Raw genomic sequence first — 16,714 nt, 5'->3', positions numbered from 1 at the left:
CTGCATATTTCTCCCTGTAGGAAACTTTACATTATTTTTTACTGATTTCTGTTTGATCTCATCAATACATATAAGTACCTCAAAGGCGGGTGCCAAGAGGAAGGTGCCAGACTCTTTTGGGTGACAGGAGAAGGAGCAAGGGCCATAAACTAAAACACAAGAAGTTCTCCCTCAACATGACGAAGAACTTCTTTATGTTCAGGGTGGCAGAGCACTGGAACAGCTGCTCAGGGAGGGCCTGGATGTTCCCTCTCTGGAGACATTCCAAACCCACCTGGACATTCCTGTGTCACCTGCTCCAGGTGACCCTGCCTTGGGTGATCTCCAGAAGTCCCTTCCAACCCAAACTATTCTGTCATTCTGTGTAGTTCCTGACCTCTCTCCTTGCTGCATGTCACATGAAAACTGAAGTGCCAAGAGCATCGATACATGTGTGCTAAAAAAGTTTGATACTTGCAAAAGCTAGAACTTCACTGTAAGAAAAACGAACCCAGTAGTTGAATTCTGCAGTATGAATATATCACACATGCATCAAATAAGCTGTAGTCCAAACGATTTTATACATGAAATATAGAAATATAAATAAAAATCACGCTCTGCACACCGTTAATTCTGTTAAGTGGAACACAAAGCTTTCCTACCACTCATTCCTTCTATTTTTTTTCCTTTTCTTCTAAAAGCAGGAGATAAAAAGAGATGCAGAAACCCAAACAAATACCAAACTAAACAAAGGCCTATTAAACACGAGTCTGTACAAGTGTCAGGCAGAAGTAAAACACAAGCTTTGCATCTCTGTAACATTTATGCACTAAATAGTATTTTCTGCTTTATGGCTGTGGCATTTAAATCACAACTATTTAAATCACAGCTGTATAGCTTAGATAACTGAGCAACACATTTAAAACTATCTAAGCCATTCAACTAGAAAACAGCATATGAAAGTGAAAAGAAATCATGGTAAAAATCTCAGAAAAAATCCAGTTCAATTGCCTGCAATGGCAACTTTAAAAATCATTTATAAGCATAAACAAAACAGAAATATGGCAAATTTAAATTCCAACATGCTGTTTTAATATTAGAATTGTCCTCTGCTCCTTCTTAGTGCTCTCAGTATCCCCAGCAAATGCAACAATAAATTACACATAGAAAGGTTTTTCGAAGTTTTTTTGTTTTAGGAAAAAGCCAAATCAACAGCAAACACAGGAAAAAATAAAACACTTGACACACAGATATGGGGAGTAATTCAACTGCATTCTTGGCAACCACCTTTGCAGCAACCAGTTATCACACCAGCTCCATCAGTGCCTTGTTTCACTGAGACTTCCAAAGACACCAAAGTATTTGTAGTCTGTGAACAGATTCTGAAACAACCAAGCTATTCCCCCCACAAAAGTTTTTTGTTACAATCTGGAGCTAGAAAAAAACCTAAACCAAACTGCTCCTCAGGCACCAACCGACCGCCAAGCTCTGCATTCTGTAACACAGGTGTGCACCTGCCCTGTGAGGGAGGGAGCTCAGCATTCCCACAGCAGCCACTGCCCTTCCCAGCCTCCTGTTCCTGGGGGTCATGCAGCCCTGATTTACTTCCACAGCAAACCCAACAGATCTTATTAGAGGCGTAGGACTTTTTGAGCAAGCATTCTCTGACTCAGGCAGATTGGAAACTCATGGGACTGCTAAAGGAGTTGGCAGGTGCATCTGTCTTCTCATGCTTTTCCTGGAGCACCAACATTGCTACACTGGCTTATTTTGTGTATCCATTAACTGAAAATTCTCTCAGATGAGCATCACTGCTGTGCACAAGAAACATTTCCCACGGGCAGCTAATATTATTTTTTTCCCCAACAGCAACGTCAGAATTCTTCTTCTGCATTTGGAATATGTGAACTCTTAAGTTTCTTGAGTTTTTCAATAGCAGAAGATACTGAAATCTCTCCATGAACTTTGTTGTCTCTTGTTCGCACGTTGACAGCATTATTTGCTTTCTCCTTTTCTCCAACCACTGCAAGACACAGAACATAATATGAAACTATTTACATTACAAAATGAGTCTCTAGACAAACTCCATGTCTAACATTAAAACTTAAGTGATATTCATCAATGCAAGATGCTGCAATTACCTACCTAAAATGAAGTTATACTGAGCCAGCTGAGCATTTCTAATTTTCTTGTTTAATGTGCAACTTTGATCTAGATCCACATCTGACATAAATCCAGCTTCAAAAAATTGGTTGCAAACCTAAAAAATAAACAAACCAAAACACTCTCAGTATTACTATATATTTTAAAACATACATTTGTACATCCTATAATTACTGATCTCTCCCAATAATTAATTCATGTATGTGCATAATTTTGCTCTTATGAATCACTGCAAGGAATTCAATGACTTTATCTGAAGAAAACTGAACACACACTTAAGTGCTTAGCAGGACTACAGTTGGAAGATAACGTCCATATCAAATATGTGCTGCTGTCCTCAGGCAGCTACACTGCTCAGTGTTAAAAATGTGTCATAAGTCTGAGAAAGTAGAAAAAGCAGAAGGAACAAAACCACTTATTCTTGTATTAGAAGCAGGGGAGAGGGGTAAAACCCACCATGGTCAAAAGTGATGTAGTCAAGAATACACACGGTGGGAAATGGATGAAACTGGCTCCCTCCCCACTTTAAGCTGATAGTAGTGAAATGAAGCATTAGTTGTCATCCAGAATGTTTTTTCCTTTAATAATTATGTCCATAATAACAGAACTCAAACCACTTAAAGTTACATACCCCTTACTCGGGCTTACACAAGTTTTAGATGGGAAACTGTATATTGAAAAATTTACTTCTCCCCCCCAAATACATCTTCAAACTCCTTAAAGCATTCATTCTCCGTTCTGGAACAAGTCCTTGAGGATCCATTAGAATTGCCCTGCTCTCACCTGCTGGGCATACTCTTCCGATGTCGGTCCCACGGGCACCACCATGACCTGCCGTGGGGACAACCAGAGTGGCCTGGAGAGCACGAGGGACACATGGGATAAATGTGCACTTGACACTTGCATTCATAACCACAGCTGTGTTCCACAATAATAATTTCTTTACTTTATAGAAATCTTTACGTTAGCTACGTTGGATAGTACGTTATCTTCGTGTTTTCAAGTTCACGTGAAACAGCAAATGGGTTGATTCCAGTAAAATGACAAATGCAGAACTTGGGCTTTCTGTTCTCTTCCTAGCAGACTGCACATTTTTAAACAGAATTTTTTTCACATAATTTTCATTTTTAACTTTACAGTCAAAAGTGAACAGTCAGAGAGATAAGTGACTGAAACTAAGAATTAACTCTTCCTTAATACTTTAAACACAGTCATGAAAAAATACCTTCAGAGCTTATTCAAGATAAACCAACCCATCTCAGAAGTACAAAAAATATTTCATATATTAAGACTAATTCATGTCTATATATACAAATATATATATACAAATATATATTCATGTATATATACAAAAAAGTGCTTTACATATGTCTGACATCTTCCCAGTACAAAAGCATGATTTTTAAGAAAAATGGGAACAAAAATAATGCAGGACTTACACATTCAATTACAATTCTTATTTCTGCATTATTCTGCCTTTTTTCTGCAGTCTCATGAAACTGAATTTCTAATAACAAACTAGTTACAACTCAGACCAGAAAACTGGACTTCTTTTCTTGTAATCTTACCTACTAATTTGGAGAAAATTCTAGGGATATTATTTTTCCATTATAATACATGGGACATCAGGAAGGATCTGCACTTTCTACATTGTTAAACACTTCTTAGAAGTCCATTTGTGCTACATACCATTTTCCTCCATAATTTTCTGCTAGAATAGCTATCATCCTCTCCACAGATCCCAAAATAGCTCTGTGAATAATCACTGGCCTTTTCTTATCGTCGCCATCCTTACTGAAAAAAAAAAAAAGCAAGTAAAATTTTTTTAAAAAATAAAATTGTCTTAGTTCACACACATGTAATCCTACTAGTGTTTTTTGATTCTACTTTTAACAGATGGACAAAATTCAGTTAGTTACACTCAGGCAAAATCTACTCTTTTTATTAAAAATGCCCTTTAAGTCATCTAGGCTTTTAAAGGAATACTGAATAATCACAGTGACTTAAAATAATCATGCCTATGGCCAGTGGCATAGACACTAACTCTTAAATTTGAAAAGACACTCGACTGACTCAGCACCATTTCTGTGCATTTTAATATTTTATGTTCTTCCTTGCTCTCTCTCTTCCACTATGACTTGCTTTTATTTTGTTGCACAGGACCTTACCTGCCCTTTTGAACCTCACCTGTTTATTACTTTGCTTAAATTACAATACTGTGATAAAAAAAAAAAAGCCAGTTGCTTGCAACAGTACCATCACCTACTAAAAAGCTATGGCACCTACTGCAGAACATGCAGCAGGACCAAAAAGTAACAAAGATTCTTATTCTGTCTTCCCTATCGATATCTTGATAATATGCAAAAAACAAACACTACAAGAAAAACAACCCAGAAAATGTGTATTCGAGTTAACATGATATTAAGATTAATCTCCTCAGTGGATAAAAATCCATCTTTCTAGCTGGAAGCCAAAGTGAGATTTTCACTAAAAACTCTTTGTATTGGGTTTATGTTCAAAGTTAACTAGTTTTACCCAATAAAAACAAAGAAGTACTTAGTACAAACATAGCAGCTCCTTAAGGCATGTTTGAATTTGCATGGTATGTCTTCTTCCAAGGAGACACTGTGACTGGGCTGAAAGTGAAAACTGACTCAGCTGAGGTTTTTTTAGCATTATATATGATCAGTTGTCCTCAGAACTGGCAGACAAGACAGCTGATGAGATTTTCCTGCACTCAGTAGCATTTCAACTAAAGTGAGCTATTGTTACATCAAGTTTGTGACTCTCCTTGCCAGGCGAACCATTTGTTAAATGAGCAGCACAGCATTATTACATAATGGGAATTACAGATAATGAAAGCATTTATGATTATTTTTATTCATTATTTCATTTAAAAGAGAAAGCTATTTAGCTTAACCACTCACCCAACATAAGTAAGATTAAATCGAATGGGCAGCTGGAAGTCAAGTTGGATGGTAGCACATTGATGGTACCTCCCAATTGCATCTTTGATTTTAATATCAATCTGTGAAGCAAAATAACACAGTTACTAAATACAGTTTGCCTGCAGTATGTCTGCATTCTTGTCTACCCCAAAGTTATATTAAAACACTGAATCACTGACCTTAGGACCATAAAATGCTCCATCTCCTGGATTCAAAAGCCATTGCTCTCCAAATTTATTCAAGCTGTTTTGAAGTTGCTAATCAAAAAAGTGAGAGAGTAATTAAAGAAGGTATAGCAGGGTTTCTCATTACTGGAAGTCAAAGCATTTGCCTTTAAAATTCAAAGGCAGCCAACAGGCAGCACAACCCCTATTGCTCAAGCATTTGTTCATTTATGACAAGTAACCTTGGAATAGTAGTTCCTTGTACACTGTGTGATTAATCAGAAAAAAAAAAAACAGAAATTTAACCAGTTCAAGATAAGGGGCTAAGTAAGAACCTGGAAGTTCTCATTTTTATACAGTAACTTTAGATCTAATGTGATGTTTTTCAACAGGCATTTCCACTCAGGACAATATTTAGGATCTGAGGTAAGCAATTTCACTATTCTACATGAAGGAACTCAGTTAAATATCTACCTCTGCAAATACAAATATTAAGGAGTTGCTCTGTTTGTTTGCTTTTAAATGAATCACCTTTTCTGCATGATCCCAGATCTCTAGCTCTCCAAGGTAATTTTCGGGTCTTGTAGAAAGATGTAGTTGAAAAGTAAAACCAAAGACAGCATATACTGACTTCAAGAAATCAAGACAGCCCTCAATTTCTTCTTCAATCTTAAACATAAACCAAAATATATTAGTTAAAAGTTACTTACATAAAAATGTAATTGAAACTACTGAATTCATCATAACCAGAATAACAGAGTCCATTAAATAAGAAAAAATTAAAACCCACATCCTACAAACCCAAATTGAAGTATTTGTTCAGCATTACTACAGAAAACAAAACATGGTCAACAGTTTTTTTTCTTTGCAGGGGCGGATGGAAGATGTAAAAAAAAAAAAAAAAATTATTTTTTGGGATTTAGTTGCCCAGTGCATCTTTCTAAATGGAAAAATTCCATATAGAAAATCTTACTACATAATTCACAAACAATAAGATCCCTCAGATAATACTGTTTTCTGCTTTGTAACTTTAAAGAAAAAAATAAAAATAAAGTAAAGAACACTGAGTACGGCATTACTATTTGAGAAACTTGCAACAAAGCAGCCAAGTCCAACAGGCTATTGAGTTCAGTAATATTGCAGAGTTAAGAAATATGGAATACCAAATATCTAAGAAGGAAGCACCTAAACCTACCAAAAGAAACCATCAAAAGCACTGTTATGCTATACAGCAACACAATGGAAGAAGCTAGAGTTGAAATACTTCAGGGATTTCTTCCTCTTTACTTGTTTACTGTTTGCACTGGGAGAAGAAAGGGTTTGTTTGGGGTGGTTTTGACTTGTGGGGGTGTGGGAGGTGCTTGGTATTTTGGAGTTGTCTTTCTTTACCTGTTCCATTGTGCAAAAGATGTGAGCATCATCCTGCTGGAAGCGCCTTACACGAGTCAAGCCACTTAAAGTCCCAGAGAGCTCATTTCGGTGCAGAACTCCAAAATCTGCAAGTCTAAGAGGCAATTCCCTCCAGGATCGTGGCCGATGGGCAAACATCAAGCTAGAAGGAACATGAAAGAGCCTTCCTTTTATCCTTCTTACAGGAGATTTAAGACAACACAGAAATAAACCAAGATCAATACAGACAGTAATCACATTTTTAAGCATTTATTCATTCAGGTTGTTTGCACCCTAAAAGACAGGCAAACAGAAAAAGTGTTTCACTCAGAATGTACTGCTGAAGACCACCTAGAAAAAAAAACTACTGCAAGAGTTAATCAAGACTGGTTCATCTGTACCTTCTTGGTACAGCACATCTGATGCCTATCTCTACCCAAAACAACTTGTATTCACTAGTGGTACAGACTAGTATTAGCATGCACAAACCTAGCTCACTTAGGGCAGACTCACTTCTGGGACACTGTCAGAGAAGCCCCCTCCACACACCTAGTTGGCTTAGTAGTCTATTGTGAACATACATGACAACATGTATTAATACTCCATTTATTCTCCTCAGCCTCAAAAAGGATAAATGAAGGAAAATCAGAAATTTTCCAGTTAAGAGTACAAACCAATGTCCGGGACAATTCATGGGTTTAAGGGCAAAAGTTTCCTTCTCAATCTCAAAAGAGAACATGTTTTCACTGTAGTGCTGCCAGTGTCCTGAAGCTTCCCAGAGTTTACTGTTGAAGATGTTTGGAGACACAACTTCAGTAAAATTACGCCTGTGATATTCCCCCTGTAGAACAAATTCACCATTTAAAAGGTTACAGAGGTTTTGACAAGCCAAAGCTTGATTCTTTTAAACTGTGTTATTATGATGGCAATTTACAGAGAGACTAAAGGACTACTGTAAGTTTTGCACAACTGGAAAAGCACAGCTTCACTCTGCACTATTTTCAAAAAAGGTTAGATCTGTATAATCACACTGAAAATCTGGTAAATATTTATATACATAGATACTTATTTTTCTGTGGATAGTTCAGTGCTATGAATGTCAATTTAAGATTGACAACTGATATTAAATTTCTTAAGAGTTACATCACCATATACTCACCCGTATGAAATCCACGAGTGTGTTATAAAGAAAGGCACCTCTGGGGAGGAAAAAGCAGCTTCCAGGACTCAAATCATGAAAGAAGAAGAGTTCTTGATCCTAGGTAAATTAAAACCAGATTGCTCTAACAACAATTCAGATAGAACTGCAGAACATAACAGTTTTTCGAGTAAATGTCTCCCTGCTTTCACCTGTACTGCTCATCGTGCCTTTACATATCCACAAAGCTTCTTTCTTTTCCCAAATACCCTCCCTATAGCTCCACCCTCTCAACAAAACTATAGCAAAGGTGTAAACTTTATTTATACCTATAATAAAGACAGACCAAACCATGTTATTTATACAATTTCAAATAAATTATCTCTACTATGAAAAATACAGTGGTTTAGGTAGACTCTACATTAAAGGGTTTAAGATGTACTTCCCTAAACCAAGGGACTAAACCCATGAACTTCTTCCCAACATTAGTTTAATACTCATATGCAAGTGACAAGCTGAGTCTGTAGAAGAAAAATTCAAAATGTAAGCAACACCAAGAAACAAACAGAACTAGCTCTCGTTCAAACTGCCAAAAATGGAAAAGAAACAAACCAAAACTAAAAAACAAGGAAAGAGAATGAACAAACCAAAACTAAAAAACATGGAAAGAGAATGAACAAACCAAAACTAAAAAACATGGAAAGAGAATGAACAAACCAAAACTAAAAAACATGGAAAGAGAATGAACAAACCAAAACTAAAAAACATGGAAAGAGAATGAATTGTATTATAGAAGCATAAAATAAGTAGACAATGGAATACTGTACCTTTCCAATTTTCCTATGATCCCTGTTTTTGGCTTCTTCCTGTATTTTTTCCCATTCCTTCATCATTTTGTTATCAGGAAAGGATATTCCATATATTCTCTGCAGAGTTTCCATATCAGATTTTCCTTCCCAATATGTAGAGGAACTCTGACACACAAAACCCAGACTTTAAGATAATATTACATAATATCAAGGAAAGGAGGGATAAACATTAACACGTTCAAACATTATTATTTTTTTCCTTGGCAAGAGATTCATATGCAGTCTTTCAGCATTTGTTTATAACACAAAGATATTGCAGTGCCTTTCAGTCAGCATATTAATACAGATGACAAACAAAAGTAACTGGTTAAGGAATATTTTTACTCTACTTAGGTACCTTGTTTCAACTTACATCATGCTTTATTATTTCATGCTTGCAGCTAAAAAAGCAGCACTTGTTTACACTCAAAACATAATGCAGTGTGGAAACATGAAAGACACAACAAACTTAACTCAGAGTTAATTCTGAGCTGTTTTGACAATCTAATATGTAATCCCTGGAATTCAGAGTTCCATACACTTCAGTTAGGAAGCCAGCAAAAGCAACTATGATTAATGTTCTGATGAGGTCAGTCTAATAAGGTTACCAATTTTAGCATCTGTGAATAACTTAAACTACACCACAAAACCAGAGGTCTCTGCCAACACTGTCTCTGCCTTTCCTGTAAGCAATGCCATCTTTTAACAGCAGATCTGCCAGCATCCACTTTACCTCCTGTACCATCTGACAAGGTCAAATTAGTACTTTCTGATGCAATAAATACTTGGATGTCCATCTACTGCAGAACAGAGCATGCTCACAACACCCCTCACACAGAGATGAGACAGCAAGTACAGACTCCAACCAGGACACAGGTGCAGTGATGGCTGGAGATACTGGAGCAGCACTGCCACGTGGGCTTAGGCTCTGCACTTCTCTACTGGGCATGGGACAATTGTTTCCACGGCTAATTTAGTCACTACTAGCTACAGTGCTTTTGCAGTACTCTTCAGTCTAAACATGCATGTTACTACATTAATACTCTGATAAAAAAAGATGCTGTTAACTTTCACTGACGTGCTACCATGAAAGTCAAGAATCAGTAAACCTTGGATGCAGACAAATGATTAAAGTCTGTAGTTCTACTAGTACAGTGGGGAGCTGGCAAACAAATGAAGGACTATTTTCAGAGTAAACAAAGAAAACAATAAAAGGACCCTAGCATAATCGGCTCAGGAGAAATAAATATATAAATAAATCAACTGTACTCTAGTTTATTTCAGTTTCGATGCATACTTAATTTTAACTTACCTTAACTATTTTAAGGGCCTTAATTTTTCCAGTGTGTCTGACATGTGGACCCCTGCAGAGATCAATCAGTGGACCACATCTATACGCCAAGAGAAAAAAAGTGTTCATTTCCAAACTCTCCAATATTTTTCTGTACAGTCACTAAAGTGACAAGTTCGTGCTAAAAATACAAATATGCAACATGCAGCAAGTTCAGTGCACCCTAAATGCAGCTGTGAATTCCACCTGAAGTGGGATATTCACTCAGTAAATGCTCAGCACAGTTGATCTATTATCAAGAGCATCATAGCACAGTTACCAATTCATATAGTTCCACATGTGAACTTCGTGTTAAAGTTGCCCAGGAGATTTCAAACTATGCACATCAAACAGAAAAATGGTTTTGCCATTTTCCAACTGATTGGAATGAGCAACTGAATAAGCTGGTTCCTCATCCCACAATGAGCTAAGAGTTAGTGTTATCCACTATGCACCAATCCAGTGTCAAGGGTGGTAACTTACTTTAATCAGTTTACTGAAACCAGAGGGAATGACTAAAAACTGGATTTGCCATTTGCCCACAAATTGAGACCTAATCTGTCCCAGCAGAGAAAAGATCTCATTTTACATCAGTAGCAATGTTAACTGCAAACTTAAGTCCCAATCACACAAGAATTCAGAAGTCAGAATAAAAAACAAAACAAAAAACCAATTTATTCTCCTCTCAGTTTAAATAAACTAAGTATAAAAATACTTCATAATGCTTTTGGAGTATACTTCTTTACCTGTATATTGTGGTAGTTGGTGTCTTCACCTTCTCATTAAGGATACGACACTTAAACTTGTTATACTGCGTGTGGAAACGTGAAAAGTCAGAAATAGCAATAAAATGGATAACAAAATTCTCTTCTAAAATTATGTATTAATAATGCAAGTGCATCAGTAATAGACACTTGCAACTAAAAAAAAAAAAAAAAAAAAGCTTGTATTCAACAGTTCAACATCCTTTCAGAAGAGTTGTAAAACAAGGGGAGGGACAAAAAGTCCCCCGAGGGTGTGTTGAGGATGGCAAGTACCACCTGAATTACACAGCACAGTGAGACTGGCAATATTGACTGCATAAAACAGGGGGCTAACCCAAAAGTCTTTTTTGGCCTGTCTGTGCAAGTGAGCCAGAGGGAATATGTGCCTTTTGTGTACTTATCTGTCATCCCATTGAGCCTGAGGTGTTTTTGTGTAATCAAAATGTTTTCAGGCACTAATAAAAATTATTTTTAACATTTGAGAGGAAATAGAGGGGGCAAAGGATGGTATTCTTTTTCTTTGTTTTACTAGACAGGTAAAACTCTGATGAGTCAGTCACATGCAGAATTCTAAGAAAACTTACATTTTAAAAGATCATTTTACCAGAACCACAGCTACTCAAAAGATTTACCTTAAACATGTCTAGCAGCGTCTCCTTTTTGACTTCCAGCCTTTCAAAAGCCTGTTTCTCTTTTATGATATTTTTACAGTGGTTCTCTAGTAGTGGGAATTCAGTGCTAGACACACCTCTAAACAAAAAGACACAGGCAAAAGAAATACAAATTAATTATTTTGATACTCCCATTTTTTTCAATTAACCACTTTCTAGTGGTCTAATTTGAAACCATAAAAATGTGTTGTTGTGATTTGTCACAGTATTTTCTTAGTTTCTTCCAATCAACTCTATTTTCAGACACTAAACTCAGAAACATAAACAATACCACCCCAAACAAACCCACTGCAATCATTCCTAGAATAGTCTTTGACATGATTAAATGTCTGGAAGACCTTCAGGTTGAAGTATACATATGATTTAGGGGGAAAAAAAAAAAAAAGGAGGGGAGGAAAGGCTCAACCCAGCTGCAGGAGTCTGTTTATCAGCTGATGCAGATTCAGTATTCTCCCTGACTATAGAAAGATAAACAAAGAAAAAACAGAATTGTAAAGCTGTGCACAAGGATTAGAAAAGTAGTAAACACTTATACAAGTTACATGCACATGTGCCCTTGGTACAAGTGATTTCGTTTCCCTGAAGAATCATGGGGGTTTGGTTTCCATCTCCTTTGTGTCCCCAGAAGTTCACAAAGTTTTACCCACCCTACATTTTTTCCACAGAACATTGAACAGCTGCAAGTCTTACAGAGCAGGTGTCTGAACGCTGCTCCTGAATTTAAATATACACACACACTCAATTTATGTGTCTACACAGAAGACTGACCTGTCAGCTTCAAATCACATTAGAGACACAATTTTACTTTTAACATGCAGAAACTTGACAGAACAAAACAATTCTAGTACTGAGCTTCAATACGGAGTATAAAAGTTCTAAGACACTGAAATTTTACCTATCTTCAATATACATGTCATAATAAAATCCATTCTCAATTGGTGGTCCATAGCACAAGCAGCCCCCAAAATATCCTTCCATGGCCTCTCCAAGGATGTGAGCACTTGAATGCCAATAAACCTGCAAATAAAGTCAGGTGAGCAAGCCAAGGGGTCAATGGCATTGTGTAACTAAAAAGGAAAAAACCAAACCATTAAGTATACCTGCAGATGGGAAACAGACTGGAACTAAGGTTGTTTAAATTTTGAGAGGTAAAACAATTTCCTGTTCTCATTTTGAAGTACTCTAAATGACTGTAGCACTAAAGGCCCACCATACTTCAGTCTGAAAGACTGTGATTATACCTGTGTGCTATCCCATCAACTCAGTACTTACTGTACCTTGTTCATTTTTAAGTTAGTTTCCAGTCAAAAGTCTATGCAACACTAATCAGACCTAAAACAATGTAGCCAATTAAGCTTCCACTGTTCACACTCAGTACATTTATTAAGAGGTCTGTAAAGTACATTACCTGAAATGTCAGCAGAGGGGAGCCAACAACCAGTCTTAAGTTTGAAGTTTCTATTAATTTGGACTAATTGAGAGCCATTGCTACAAGATAAAGCCTTTACATGAAATGCCTAAGACAAGCTTAATCACGTGAATAATTCCTTGACAAAACTGAAGTCTAATTCTAGTGTATAAACAAAGGTTTCAGACTGAACCCCATTAAAAAAAAAATCTTGGGCATGTTGCCAAGAATATTCATAGTGTAATTGACTCAGATATGACTACTTAAGGTTTTATTAAACAGTGCCAGTACAAGGAGATGAAGATTTTATTAATGACTCAAATATAATACTGGACAATTTTTAGAAAATGGTAAGACAGTCTTACTTTGCTTTCACAGTCTGATCTTCAGATGCACTGAGTCAAACCACAAAACACATCTTAGAAGACATTAAACTATTTCAAGTTAGCATACAAATCAAGATGTTCTGTATGATCTCATTTGAGAAATAACCTGTTTATGTAAAAGAGAAGGATAAAAAGAACACCAAGATTTTATTCACTCTCAGATTATAGGCACTTAGTATCTCATCTTTGCTGAATCATGGGAAACACATTAAAGTTTTGTCGCTTTTTTTTTTATTTCAAGATTTTAAAAGCCTAATGCTGCAATCAATTTTATGTCATTAGTTCTTCTAATCAAGCAGAAACCAGAGAGTGTTTACTCACAGCTTTTGCTTCTTCATCATCAAAGGTCAGCAGCTCTAGAGTACAATCTCCCTCCAGTGGACGATCCAGGTCCCACAGTTCACCAGTCACTTTGGCTATGACTGCATTCGAGGCCAACGCTTGACTAAAAAATCCAGAAAAGATGACAAGAGACCTGAAGATTTAGGTTCAATCTGTAAAAGACCTTAGTTTTCTAAACCCTGTGAGATCACACCTACATCTTGTAGCACCTGAAGACCTTAAATTTTTGTTTCTGTGGTGGTCTTAAACACTTTTCCACTTTTAAGGTAAAGAATCTTAAGTTTTGAGAAGTCTCATTCCACAGCTTTCAGTGCTGGGGATCTGGAGGAAGGACTGCTTTGTACAACAGGTTCTCCTGTTTCTGGTAACTCACAGAACTTCAGATGTCTCTATTAATTCCTAGCACTCTCACTGATTTACTCTTTAACTGTAAGCAAGCATTATCATCCCAAGTATTATGAACCTCAACTATCACTCAGAACAGTAATTTCAACCACCTGTTTATTCTGCATTAAGCTGAAGTTTCAATGCTTCCCAAATAAACAAATTTAAGAGAGTCACCATCCACTGACCACGACATATTTTTCACAAGGTAAGACACAAATGACAGTAACAGTTTTATCACTGCAAAAGTACAACTCCTTGAATCTGCAGGTTACCTAATTCCTACAGCTATTTGATGCGGCGTGGTTTTCCAAGATTCCCCTTCAGCCATCGTTCCATCTTTCAGGGTAATTTTGATAGATTGGCTCTGGTTGGCTGCTCTGTAAGCTAGCAAAGCATCATGTTCTTTTTTCAGTGCTTCGTAAAGCTTCAGTCTGTCTTCTATGAAGCTTGGCACACACTGCAGCTGTAACAAATAAAGCAGATTATACACATACATACTTGTGAGAGAAATAAAGGATTCACAGTGTTGGTGCATCCCCAGAGGTCCCAACCTGGACCAGATTTCACTGTACTAGAATTTATACTAAAATGCAGTAAAACATTTGTAAATAATTATACACAGGATAGTCTCATCCAACTTTCTGATTGTTTTATAGCAGCTTTCCAATTTTCCATGCACTTTCATCAATCTGGGCCTAAGTGGCTTTGTGGGTTTGACCTCAGAAAGCAGCCTATATTCCTGCCCCAGAATTTGCATTTAGCAGGTGTCCTAGAGAAATGTGAATCACTCCAACAAGCCCTCACTTCTGCCAGTCCATTCCAAGCATCAGATTCAAAGAAGATAGTTCATGTGAAGGTTACTCTAGTTTAACACAAGGTGAGTTATTAAGCTCTACACTACAGCCAGTGTTGCCAATATCCTTTTAGCCATCACGCTGTTTAACTGCTCATGAACATTCACTCTCTTTAGGCACTGTAGAATTATGACCTTTATTTCCCAATAACCCCAATTGTTTTCTTACATTAAAAGTAGAGATCTAAGAATGTGAAAGTAACCCTACTAAAAGAAGATGAAGCTCCTAAATAATGGTTTTTTTCCTCTATGCTACAGAAAGCCTTTTTTCTCAAAAACTGGGATTTCAAAATACAGCAAAGTATTTCAGATTTGAGCACCCTTTCTGAACCTGGTCAAACAACACTCCTTCTTCTATTATTATGTAGTATAAAGTAACCACTTACATCATTCTCATGTTGATTCACAGCCTTATTTTCTTTTTTCTTTTCCTCTTTATTTTGATTCACTGCATCAGCTGGACTTGCACTGCAGACTTTCTGAAACAGTGATAATACAAAGTATGCACTTGCTGTGTCTTTAAGACTTTTCCCAGCAATCATTAAACCAAACCAGACCAGTACAACGCTAGGCTAAAAAGGCAATTCCAGGGGAATAAGTAATGTCCTGAGCACAAAGACTTCTCACGACACTCTAAGCTGCATCTTTTTGATGCTCTGCAGACACAGCAAAACCGCTCACCAGGTAAAGTGGCCAGGTAAAGTAGTGCCCAATGGCACTACTACAACTATCACTGGCAAAACCTCCCCAGAGAGACCGTGGAAGCACTGAACAGCAACAACTTTCAGTGCTGTCACACCTGGCACAGGTTGCTCAGAGAAGCTGTGGGTGCCACATCCATGCAAGTGTTCAAGGCCAGGTCGGATGGGGCTCTGAGCAACCCGGTGTAGTGGAAGGTGTCGCTGCCCACGGCAAGGGGTTGGAACGAGACGATCCCAACCCAACCCGTTCTCAGATTCTGTGACACTGGCGCAAAGGCAGGAGCGCTGTTCAGTGCTGCGGGCGGACACCGCGACAGGCTCGCAGCCCCGTGAGCATCGCGACCCCCGTGGGCTGCTGACGGGTCCGTGAGCGCCCCTGTCCCGCCCCTTCCCTCCCCGCCGGGGCCCGGACCCCCCGCTCGGCCCCGGGCTGTACCTCCTGGCCGCCCGGGGGCTCGGCCGGCGCCGCCCGGCCCAGCTCGGCCGCCAGGCTGCGGCGCAGGTGCAGCAGGCGGTAGCGCAGCTTCTCGTTCTCGGCCCGCAGCCGCTGCAGCTCGGGGCTGGCGGTGCCGGGGCAGCGCGGCTCCTGCGGCTCCTTCAGCCGCCCAACCTCGGCCGCCAGCCAGCGCAGCTCCCTCTCCTGCCGCGACACCCTCAGCGCCGCCGCCTCGGCCGCCGCCATGTTGGCCCCGCTCCGCCCCCGGGCCCGGCCCCGCCCCGCCCGATCCGCCCTGACACCGCCCGGGCCCGGCCCGGGGCCTGAGGGGGCGGGACTGTTCTCATCACCCGTGCTCCCTGAGGAATTCGGCTTTATAGCCCTCGCTGCTGCGGTGTTAATTAATAACGTACCCGCCCGCCCGGCTCCCAGGCCGGTGAGCAATTGGGAAGTGCCGATATCCACAGAACGGATTAGGTGGGGAAAGGCCTCTGAGACCACCGAGTCCAACCCGTGACCGACACCGCCGTGTCAACCAGGCCACGGCACCGAGTGCCGCGTCCAGTCGTTCTTTAAACACCTCCAGGGACGGTGACTCCACCACCTCCCTGGGCAGCCCATTCCAGTGTCTAGTCAGCCTCTATACATGAAGTCAGATATTACTCCCTAAAACATCCCCTGACTAGCTCAGGTTTTACCCCAAAATTGTCCCTCCCTTTCCCTCTCAGAGAACCTCGATGTTGCCGCTTTCGGTCAGGAGGCGTCACCCGCGAGTCACCAAACACTTGCAGTCCCTGCCTTCACCAC

At 39.0% G+C, this 16,714-nt stretch overlaps 1 protein-coding gene across 1 annotated transcript; it reads right to left on the bottom strand.

Annotated features, from left to right (window-relative positions):
* Positions 1-541: 541 nt before the first annotated feature.
* Positions 542-16,167, bottom strand: LOC127475057 (threonine--tRNA ligase 1, cytoplasmic-like). The gene is made up of 19 exons (XM_051796420.1): positions 15,908-16,167; positions 15,157-15,249; positions 14,190-14,380; positions 13,510-13,633; positions 12,290-12,411; positions 11,356-11,473; positions 10,706-10,770; positions 9,942-10,020; positions 8,609-8,755; positions 7,803-7,901; positions 7,318-7,484; positions 6,644-6,806; positions 5,786-5,923; positions 5,270-5,347; positions 5,070-5,170; positions 3,832-3,936; positions 2,926-2,998; positions 2,125-2,239; positions 542-2,002 (listed from the first exon to the last, which is right to left on the bottom strand). Exons 1-19 carry the CDS (start codon positions 16,151-16,153, stop codon positions 1,854-1,856), a joined length of 2,373 nt encoding a protein of 790 aa, XP_051652380.1. The 5' UTR covers positions 16,154-16,167; the 3' UTR covers positions 542-1,853.
* Between the last annotated feature and the right edge of the window lie 547 nt (positions 16,168-16,714).

This window comes from Manacus candei, unplaced genomic scaffold (assembly GCF_025592945.1).
Source record: "Manacus candei isolate 608988 ecotype Guabito, Panama unplaced genomic scaffold, ASM2559294v1 h1tg000046l, whole genome shotgun sequence".
Classification (NCBI taxonomy): domain Eukaryota; kingdom Metazoa; phylum Chordata; class Aves; order Passeriformes; family Pipridae; genus Manacus; species Manacus candei.
This window is presented reverse-complemented; position numbering and strand designations above follow the sequence as displayed.